This window comes from Diadema antillarum, unplaced genomic scaffold (genome assembly GCF_040938485.1).
Source record: "Diadema antillarum isolate AM-2024a unplaced genomic scaffold, OU_Dant_1.0 scf00000026, whole genome shotgun sequence".
Lineage (NCBI taxonomy): Eukaryota > Metazoa > Echinodermata > Echinoidea > Diadematoida > Diadematidae > Diadema > Diadema antillarum.
The window spans coordinates 1561184-1572393 of NW_027270915.1; the positions used below are offsets into that span (position 1 = coordinate 1561184).

General features: G+C 40.5%; 1 protein-coding gene across 1 annotated transcript; it reads left to right on the top strand.

Moving 5' to 3' along the window:
* Nucleotides 1-3150: 3150 nt before the first annotated feature.
* LOC139734693 (uncharacterized) lies at nt 3151-7327 on the top strand. Its single transcript, XM_071645489.1, has one exon. The coding sequence runs from the start codon at nt 3284-3286 to the stop codon at nt 5987-5989; it is 2706 nt and encodes a 901-aa protein (XP_071501590.1). The 5' UTR covers nt 3151-3283; the 3' UTR covers nt 5990-7327.
* The last annotated feature ends 3883 nt before the right edge of the window (nt 7328-11210 follow it).

Sequence of the window (11210 nt, forward strand, 5' to 3'; positions counted from 1 at the left end):
TGCAGTTTACTTGAATACCCGTATCTAACACACACTCACACACACTTTTTTTTTAAAGTCATTATGCAAAAATAGTGCGCGGTACCATCTATGGACTATTTTAGCTCATATTCAAATGATACTTTTTAGACCCTTTTTTGCATACAATTAGAGTTCAGTGACCTGCTCAGTCGAGTTCGTTGGTCCTGGCATACTGCCTTCTGCGAAGGTTTCAACTTCTTCGTCGCATTGGTCGCGGAGCGGCGGAAAGGAGTACAAGTCACTACAACTGGCTAATTGTATGTATTTAGGTGATGGTCTGGAACCATGCAGGCCTTGGGACCAGACTATGCAAATAGTCTGGAAATCAGACTATGCACATGGTCTGGAAATCAGACTATGCACATGGTCTGGAAATCAGACTATGCACATGGTCTGGAAATCAGACTGCCCTGCGTGCGCTTCTATACTCTTTGCTATGCACGCACGTACACTCGTGCAGCTTATACAGTGTATAGGTCAGGTGCTTTTGTTATGTTTTGTAAACTAACTTTTGACCCACCCGACCGGTGTAAAAATCTCTGCTGTGTGTGCGTGTGTGTGTGTGTGTGTGTGTGTGTACCAAAGAGTTTCCGCTCTTTAGTGTGTACATCAACAAGCTGCAGCTGTGGTTTGCATACGGCCGGATTGAGGGACCGCGCATCATTTGAATCACCGATAAACGTACTGTACTCCACATTGAAGTTTTATGATTCAAACCACAGGCACTCTAAGTGGCGTGTGTCGGGCGTCCGCTCTCCGCTCAGCGTTCGGCCCGGGTTAGCAGCCAACTGATTGCATGGAGACATTTGTTTTTTGTTTTTTCACTATTTCTTTCTCGTCGTTATTAATGACTCACTCAAGGACACTGACTGTTCTCCTTTTAAAGACACTTTGAAGCCAGGTAATGCATAGAGAAAGCTGGAAGGATGGCGCAAGAAGGTAAAAGCGGAGATATGAACAGCACATCTAGGTCGGAAGTTGAGGTAAGTGTGGTAATGGTGGAGGGTGTGATTTCGAGTGTGACGGTGAAAGAACCATCTGAGGCTTTGCCTGCGCCTGTGGCCGCGGCGCAAGCTGAGCCTGTGGTCCGTACCTGTGAGCATGGTCCTATTACGAGGCACCACCACATGTACAAAACGCGGGCGGGGTGTTCTATGGCTACGTGTGATAAGCTGGGAATACGAAGAAAGGTTCTGCAGCGTGCAGTGACGGCAATCCTAGACAAGACACCGATCGTATGGACCAAGTTGAGTGGTGTGTATCTTACAAATGGTGTTGTTTTGGAGTTGCGCACGTGGGTGAAACGGTGGTATTATTATCATGCGACCATGACGTCTGATCTCATTCTAGCACTGTTTGATGTGGAGATTCATGAGACAGATATGCCAGGACTTCGATGGAAGGTTGAGAGACTGGTTGAAGAGGATCGAAGGTTGAAGAAAAATAAGAGAGCAAGTGGTGTGGAGATGTTGAGGGTGTTCTTGGAAACCCCTTTTCAGTGGAAAGGTAGAAGAAGTGAAAGGGAAGTTAGAGATGAAGAAAGAGAAGAGGGAGAGGGGGAGCAGGAAGGAAGGGAAACTGAAGAGTTGGAAGTGATGGAAAGAGAAGAGGAAGAAGGAGAGAATGAAGGACAGGAGGAGGAGAGAAGGGACACCAGAGATGAAGGAAGAACAGAAATGAGAGGAAAGAGAAAAAGGGGGACAAGAGAGGGGCAATCGCAAGATGGGAGAAGAGAGGAAGATAGAAAAAGAAGAACTAGAAGGGAGGGAGGAGGAGGGGCAAGCATATCGGTGGAGGGTGTGATTTCGAGTGTGACGGTGAGAGAACCATCTGAGGCTTTGCCTGCGCCTGTGGCCGCGGCGCAAGCTGAGCCTGTGGTCCGTACAGAGCAAGGTCCTGTTACGAGGCGCCACCACATGTACAAAACGCGGGCGGGGTGTTCTATGGCTACGTGTGATAAGCTGGGAATACGAATAGATGTTCTGCACCGTGCAGTGACGGCAATCCTAGACAACACACCGATGGAATGGACCAAGTTGAGTGGTGTGTATCTTACAAATGGTGTTGTTTTGGAGTTGTACAGGTGGGTGAAAACGCGTAAATATCGTGTGACCATGACGTGCGATCTCATTCCAACGCTGTTTGATGTGGAGATTGATAAGACAGACATGCCAGGACTTAGGATGAAAGTCACGAGGCTGGTTGTAGAGGATCGAAGGTTGAGTAAAACCAAGAGAGCAAGTGGTGTAGAGATGTTGAGGGTGTTCTTGGAAACCCCCTTTCAGTGGAAAGTACATCGAAGAAGTGAAAGGGGAGTGAGAGATGAAGAAAGAGAAGAGGGAGAGGGGGAGCAGGAAGGAAGGGAAACTGAAGAGTTGGAAGGGATGGAAAGAGAAGAGGAAGAAGGAGAGAATGAAGGAGAGAGGAGGAGAGGAGGGACACCAGAGATGAAGGAAGAACAAAAATGAGAGGAAAGAGAAAAAGGGGGACAGGAGAGGGGCAATCGCAAGATGGGAGAAGAGAGGAAGATAGAAAAAAAGAACTAGAAGGGAGGGAGGAGGGAGGGGCAAGCATATCGGAGCCAGAGGGTGTGCGGTTTGAAAATCCAAGGTTGCCAGACGACTTAGAGGGCGCTCCTCAGGCAATTCAAAAGTTGAGACGGGAACTTGATAATGTTAGATCAAAGTATAAGTCAAAAGTTAGCAGGTGCCGAAATTTGCAAACACTGCTAGAGAGTGTCGAGAGGAAGTTGGAGTTCCAAATGAATTTATCTGCCAAATTGATCGCTGATTGTAAGAAATCTGACAGGGACGTGCGTAAATATCGTCAGAGGAGCACGATAAGACAAAAGGAAGTCGATGTACTCAAGCAAAACCTTAAGGAACTTACGAAAAAGCTAAGAAAATGTGACAATACAATTGAAAAAAATGAAAAGACAATTCCGGCAAGTACCACCACGGGAGAAACATCGGGCGATACCAGTGACAGTGATGCCGAGAGTGTGTGCGAGTACAAGGAGGCATTAGAAAAGTGTAAAGGGGAGTTGCAAGATGCTAGGATTACATTAATAAGTACGAAGAAAGAGCTAAAGAATGAAATCAAAACAAAGTTTGTGGAAGCAAAGAAATGTGAGCAAAAGTTACAGGAAGCAAAGCAATTTGAGCAAGGAAGAGCAAAGCTTACGTCTATCATCAGTACACTGCGGAAAAAAATAAAACTAGGTCAAAGGCGTGAGAGATATAAGATACAAAACAAGGAAAAAATGAAAGAAAAGATGGCTCAAGAGAGGAAGGAACATTCTGCTAAAGTAGTCTCTTTGCGGACGGAAGTCAAGAAATTGAGAGAGGAATTAAAAGAGGCACAAAGTTTCATTGGACCTGATCCTGAAAAGGTACATGTTTCATTCAAACAGAAGGGAATATATAACAGTAATGTGAGGGGTGTCTACCAAGATTTGTTGACTAATCATGGAGTGAGTGCGACAAACTGCGAGGGAGTCGTTAGGACTGTGTTAGGGGGTCTGACAGACATAAACATGAAGAAACTTCAACTCCCAAAGAAGACTACTGCAAGCTCAATGTTCTATGAAGGACGAAAAATGACCCAAATACAAGTAGCAAGGGCTTTACAAGAGGAAGGCAATACAACACTATCAAGCGATGGCACAACTAAATTTGGGCAACATTATGCAGCATTTGATATTTACAAGGAGTCAGATGGGGGCAGCTCAAGTATGATGATTGGGATGAGAGAGAGTGTAGGTGGGACTGCCCAAACAACGCTGGACACACTTCTCGGACTCTTGCATGAAATAACTGACATGCCAGGATCAACTCAAACCGTAAACAAGATAATTGCAAATATCAAGAACACAATGAGTGATCGTCATGTAGCAGAAAAAAAGTTCAACAAACTCCTCAAAGACTACAGACAAGACCTTCTACCTGAAATAGTAGATGGATGGGGGGAAATGAACGATGCTGAAAAGGAACAGTTCACATCTATGAACAATTTCTTCTGTGGGTTGCATTATTTAGTTGGATTGGCAGATTATGCAAGCAAGACCATTAAGGCGTGGGAGGAAATGATCTTTGGTAATGACAGAGTTGGAGCCGAGTCACTGGGTGGGATGCATGTTGAGAGAGGTGAGTGTGGGACTGTTCGGTTGGTGCGGACCGTTTGCAAGTCAGTGCAGGATCGAGGATGTGCGAGGTCCGGAAAGCCTGTGGAATTCAGGACTTTCCTGAAGTCAAAGGGTATCGAACATGTTCCTCTTGCACCATTCAAGGGGAACAGGTTTAATATCCTGTTCCTCAATAGTGGTGGCGTCTTCTTCCTTCGATCGGAATTGAAGGAGTTCTGTGAAGAGCAGGTGGAAGATCATCTCAAAGCTGTCGGTGCTGACCTGCGCGTGAGCCAATACCTGGCGGCTGCGCGAGCGCTTGGTCTCATTGACAAGCTTGTGACAGCTCCTCTTTGGCGTGTCATCAACGAGTCGAGCCACATTGCCGAAATGAATCAACAATATGCCGACCTGCACACATGCTTCATTAGGTGGGCTGATGATGCCAGTCAGTTTATGCGCGGTGATGATGTGCTCTTCGAAGGGAAACACAACCCAGATGATCCAGTCTTTAAGTCTTTGGTGACCCCAAATGCAGAACTCGATCAATTGACGAAGCAGGTCCTTGAACTTGTCTTCCTTACTTTCTGCCAGGTCACCGAAAACATGTTGCAGGATCATCTGGGTTCTGGTAAGCACGCCAAGATGGGAGAAGAGCAAGTAAGGGCGACTCAGAGTGTGCCGAGAACAAATGTTGGTGTCGAGCGCGATTTCGGCATGTTGGACAGGTTGATTCATTTGAAGCCTTCTGCAAGTATGTTGGTGTACGAGAGCATCATCATGGGTGTGAAAAATAAGACAAGCGAATGGAGGAAAGGGCTCTCTGTGACTGACAGGGAAGAGTTGATGAAGTATGCACGAAGAAGTGTGAGGGCGCAGAAAGAGGAGTACGCGAAGCGAGCGAAGAATCTCTGGGAAGAAAGAATCGAGAAGCGAAGAAGTATGCAGAAGGCCAAAGAACATGTGGTGACAAAGTGCGTGAAAAGTGAGAAGGTGTACGCTGTTGCCGTGGCGAAGTGTGGAGGGATCTGGTTGTCGGAGCACGAGGTACATGAAAAGATGCGTGATGCGTGTGAGGAGGAGTGTGTGGAAATGCTTCAAGCTCAACTGGAAGCTAGGAGACATTTGTTCCAAGAGAAGAATGTGAATGGCAGGTTAAACTTGAGTGAAAAAGGCCGAAAGAAGGGTGTGAAAGAACTGAAAGAGAGTGTACTTCAAATCATACAGGAGGCTAACAAGAGGGGGAAGAGAGTTGAGGATGAACAGGAGGATGTCTATGCGCATGCTTGTGCCTCGGATGATAAGATTGAAGAGTACAAGAGTATGGTGGAGGAGAAGAGAAAGAAGACGCCTCAGAAGACAACTCAGAGTCCAGGAAAGAAGAAGCAACCGAAGGGTAATGTCACAAACGAGATCAAGTATGAGAACTTGGTTGGGAAAATTGTTGACCATTTAACTACTTTAGATAATGGAGATGAGGGATTGTACAGAGCAACAGTAATCAGCAGGTGTAGGAAAGGTCTAAGATTCATCTACGACAGGGAACCAGAGGCTACGTACGATTACACGAGGGGAGAAATTGAAGAGGATCTGCGCAATGGGGACTTAAAGTTAACTCAGCTTAGGATTGGAGACATCCTCGGTAGGCACATAATGCATAGATTTGAGGTAGACAATGATGTAGTTTGGTGTAAGGGAGTCATTTCGTCAGCAACAGAAGGACAGGAGTGTCTTGTAACATATGAGGAGGTTGACGATGATGAAAACGAACTCGAAAGTTCATGGGAGGGGCCTCTGTTAGAGGAGTATGCAAACAATGATGTCAGATTCTTACAACCCGAGTAACCTGTAGCTTAGTGGTAAGATTTCTCGTATCTGGTTTAGGTGCTGCCTTCTGCACTATGCACACAGAGTTGTGTAACAGTTTTGCCATTCTTGTTTAATAAAACAAATAATAAGGTGACAAATTCAAATTGTGTTATGAATGATCATTGCGCAATGTCTTCTCAATTTCAGATGGGGTGTTGCCTTTTCTTCCAGCCGTCTTTTTTTTTTTTTGCTTTTTTTTTTTGGTATTCACGTTTTGTAGCATCTACGTTGTACCACCTTATAGCTCAGCTGATTCTTATTGAGTTTACTGAAACAATCCCATGTTTCTATACAGTCGACCTCGCATACAAACGGGTAAGTTGAATAATCGGCTATTCAAAGATCTTTTCAAGTCCTCAAATTCTCTTTATAATTATAATATTGATTTTAATCCCTCATAATAATTGCATAAAGTCAATTTTTCTCAAAGTCTATGGTATTTATTCAGTTCAAATAGATTTGATTAAGTAAAGATTGACTGTATAACCAGAAATTACAAATATCTGTCACCTCCTTCAGAATTGTCCCATGTATGTGCCCCCCCCCCCCCCCAAAAAAAAAAAAAAAAAATATATATATATATATATATATACACATTTATTTAACATCAATGGCACCCTCCTCATTGTAAAATAGTAAATCAATCCAAATACATTCAGGATATAAAACTACTAAATTACCCACATCTTGGAGAAATCCCCATTCGATTTGTTTCAGTGGTCAAAGAGTTAATGCAGATATTTGTAGAGCATGTCAGGAATCCCTTCCCTCCAAGTTCTGTCCATTGTGTTCACACATTATACAGTTCCAAGAGCATCCAAGTGCTGAACTTGGAAGAATCAGACCCATGACATGCTGTACAAGGATCCACATTTCTCTTTGACTATACTTAACCAATATGAGGTTTTCTGTAAAATATACAACTGTAGGTTAGATGGTTTAATTTTCATCCCTCAAGAAAACAGTAAGACAAATTTTATATTGGATGATACCATTTGATGCGATTTTTTTTTTTGTATTTTCTTATGGGGGGGGGGGGCATACTATATCGTACTTGAAGGCAGAACAGTGGCAGCATTTGGTAAACAGAGCTATACACCATGTCCCAGAAAAAACGAAACCGGGTTTCCATGCAACTTTTTACTATCGAAATCATACATTTTCTCTATGAGATCCACACCAATGGAAAGATAAACTCTTCTTCTTTCATTTAATGTACATGTACTACTTAAGTTCATTGTTCATGCATGACTGAGAACAATGAAAAGTGGTGCTATCAAATTTTCATATGCTCGCGCAAATGGTGACTTTAAGTGAATTTTTCAGACTTATAACGTCACGTTTTCAGACTTATAACGTCACGTTTTCGAAACACAAAGTTACAATCATAACCCAAATATTCATATTTTCTTCTTTCATATGAGACCGTACGCGTCAAATATGAATAAAATTTATAATAATTGAAGACTAATATCGCGAGTATTCTCAGGCTGCATGCAGTCCAATGGCTACGGGAAATCAACATTACAACAGTGATACACATTTTGATGATTTTATACCTCAAACTTGTATTAACTGTTTTCATTCCTCCTTACATTTCCCTCATGCGTGTTTAGTCCTTCATCACCGACTGGGTTTTAAAGTTTTTGAAGGGGGTGGAGAAGCAGAAAGAGAGGTATACATCACTTTATTTATCACTGAACTTGCGCTTCTAACCTTTCAAAGGTGCAACTGCATGGCGGAAAGTTGTCTTTTTTTTGGGGGGGGGGGGGGGGGGGCTCGGAAGGTTTTTTTCGGTCCGTTACTCCCACCCTACCTTCCCAAACATTCCGCTGATGAACACCCTTTGCTCTGTAGCCATGGTCAGGCAAGCTCATAATCACGTGCCAATGTAGGACCCTATTCACAACCGAATCGTCGGTATCATTCCCTTTTTTACACCCTTCATGTTTGTGGAAATTCATTGAAGCATGAAGGCCATTGTTATCTGTCAAGTCGGGCAGGAGTCGGGAAAGCTAACTGCTCCTTTTTTACTACCTATCTGGGTAAAATGTAAGGATATTTTCAAATTAAGTTTTCTCGAGTAGGCGTTGATCATTTTTTACGCATGGGATATCATATGAAAGGAAAAAGAATGGATATTAAAGCTATGATTCTATCTTTTGCAAAAGATTGCTGAAAAAGTCTGAAAAATTCCTTCAAAGTTGCCATTTGCTCATGCAAATGAAATTTTAGTAGCACCACTGTCTGTAGTTTTAACTCAGTCATGCATGAGTTTCTTTATGAACAACGTGTTGTGCATAGAATGAAAGAAGAGAAGTGTATCTTTCAATCCATGTACAACTCATAAAGCAAATACTGTATGTGATTATGATCGTAAAGAATTGCAATGAAACTCGGTTTCGTTTTTTCTGGGACACGCTGTACTGGGCCCCTATACTAAGAACAAAGTAAAGAAGTTTTTTTTCATGGTCAGAGGTCCGGGAATTTAGTATATAGCTTCTGGAGGGAAAACAAACCCATGATGAGCTAATTTTGTCGATGAAGTTTAATCGTATACTTTTCTTCCATAATTTTCATTGAAATTCCATGAAACTTAGAGATGGTCGATCTAAACTTTTCTGACAACCACAAGAAATGTTAATTGAAAGATTAACTATAAAGAAGCATTGTAGGTTGATGATTCAGATACGGTGTACCCGATGCCTATTGTATTGTCTGCGTCATCATTCTGACACTGCATGTATTTTTGCCATGCTGAAAGCTCTGCACATGATGTAAGGCCGATCAATGTTGATTTCATAGTTCTCTTCAGGCATTGAGATTTTGATGAGAGATTTACTCTAACTTTCATCTTCCATGGTGTCAGAAGCAACACTCTGTTGTGGCTCCGACATTGTTTGAGTATATAGTCATGATGGGATACTATAGTAATGTCTTCTGGATGACTTATTACAGTGTACTTGTGGGGTTCCTCAGCTATTTATATGTGTATGGACCCAAACATACTTTTTCTGTGGATCTCTAAAATCGCATTTTGGGGCTGTGTAATACCAGTCCCCAAAATACGTTTTAATGTGTCCTATAGGCTATCGCCAATTTCACAGCTAAATTCACACAGTATATCAATGTATCAATACAATGCATTGTACATACAATGTGCGTGTCCTTGCGTATTACTTTGCATTATGTCAGACACGGTATAAATACAAATAGGAGATGTGCATGTATTTTCATGTCAAGTTTTCAACTCAAATGTTGTAAATAGGTGTAAATATGTTAATGTTTCGTTATTTTTGAATGACAATTTGTAGAGCTATTCACTGTACAATTTTACTTTTGTTTGTATAGAACCTTAGTATCAGACAGCTGGTATCCGACTTCATTACCATTCATGCTATTTTCTGACACCTTTTATTCTCTATTCATACCTTTGTCTTACGTTATGTTTTAACATATACACACGTGAACTATATAATAAACTTAAGTACCATTCATGCCTGATACATTTCACCTCTAAAAGTATTATTCTGTATTCATGCATTTGTATTATGTTGTGAATTATATCATGACGGGATGTACACTGTACGTACATGATAGATAATCTTCAACAATAAACTTCAACAATGAACATTGTACAACTTCACATGATGTTATTACAATATAAGTTTTTTATCCTTCAATCTTAATATAATGGCAATTATCCTTAACCTCATAGCTTCAGTAGGCCTGTGATATTGTGTGAACAAGTGTTGCATTACTCATCTTTTTGAAGTACAGTATACTGCTTCAAAAGCCATAAACATTTGAATGGATGTATGCATGATTATTCAATATTGAAAAAAAAAATGGAAAAAAATATGTTCGCATACACGATTGTACATCTACAAATGTACATTGTACATTTGCATTGATCACCTTGTTCTTTCCATCACACTTATGTCACCCAATCCAAATTTGGCAGAGTCATAATTTTTCTGTAAAAATGGCGTCAACTGCATTTCAAGTTGGGGCGATTCAAATCCAAAATTTGTTTACACGATGATAACTTGAATTGAGATGGGATAAAAAAAGAAAAAAGTATTCAGTCAAAATAACGAGGAAAACAAGAGATGTGCATATTTGAATCCCAGATCACATCATCACTGCCACATATGTCAAAAGTTTATTATGAGTCCGTAAATATCAATATTTTTCAATTACGTAAGCTGTGTGTCTGTTCCCTATTGTGATAATCTTATGAACAGAAATGTGCCTCATTCATCTTCTATATAGATAATTGTTCATTTGGACCCCATTTATAAATAAGACACGAAGTGTTACCAAAAACAATTTGAATTTGCCTTGAAAATTAAGACTAATTAAGAAAGTTTTCTTTGTCATTTGTGGTGTCCAGTGTGTTTACTTTAATATGCAATGATCTGCTGATAATTATGGGAGTGCAGTTCAACATACTTTTTCTGTAAATCTCAAAAATCAAAAGTTGTTGACTCATGCTAATATGTGTGCTATTGCCAATTTCACGTCGGCTGAATATCATACATTGTTAATGTACACGTACAAAATACAAATTTATGGATTTTATTTTCCTTGCTTATTTTTTATATTATTTTAGACCCATATACATCAATGTATGTAGTAGGAGATGTATTATCATGTCAAATTTTCAACTATAATCTTTTATGTTGTAAAATGATATGATCATGTTTTATGTACACTGTATTTTCAAACTATAGTTTGTAGCTAGCCATTCACTGTAATGTATACTTTACTCATTTAACCTTTTTTTAGAACCTTTGTATCGAACTTGATTACTATATTCATGCCTGTTTCTGATACCTTTTATTCTGTTTTCATGCATTTGTCTTTTGTTATGTATTGTTATGTACACATGTGAATATAGACCCACAATGTAGTTCAACTTCAATTTCACATTTTGGTTTTGAAGTCCTTTATCCTCTAATGGCAATCATATCAGGATCAATCTTAACCTTGTATGACTTCAGTAGGCCTGTGATATTGTCTACCAAGTACTGCAGTACTCATGTTGTAAATGGTAGTAGTGCTTTAAATTGAATGGATGTACATTATGCATTATTATTACATTGTAAAAAAAAAATTGAAAAATGGAAAAAAAAATATTTGTTAACAACTACAAATTAGTATGTAAATTGTATCCAGTATTTGCATCACATTG

Coding starts and splice junctions, on each gene's coding strand:
- LOC139734693 (XM_071645489.1), top strand. CDS start 3,284: ATGAAAGAAAAGATGGCTCAAGAGAGGAAGGAACATTCTGCTAAAGTA.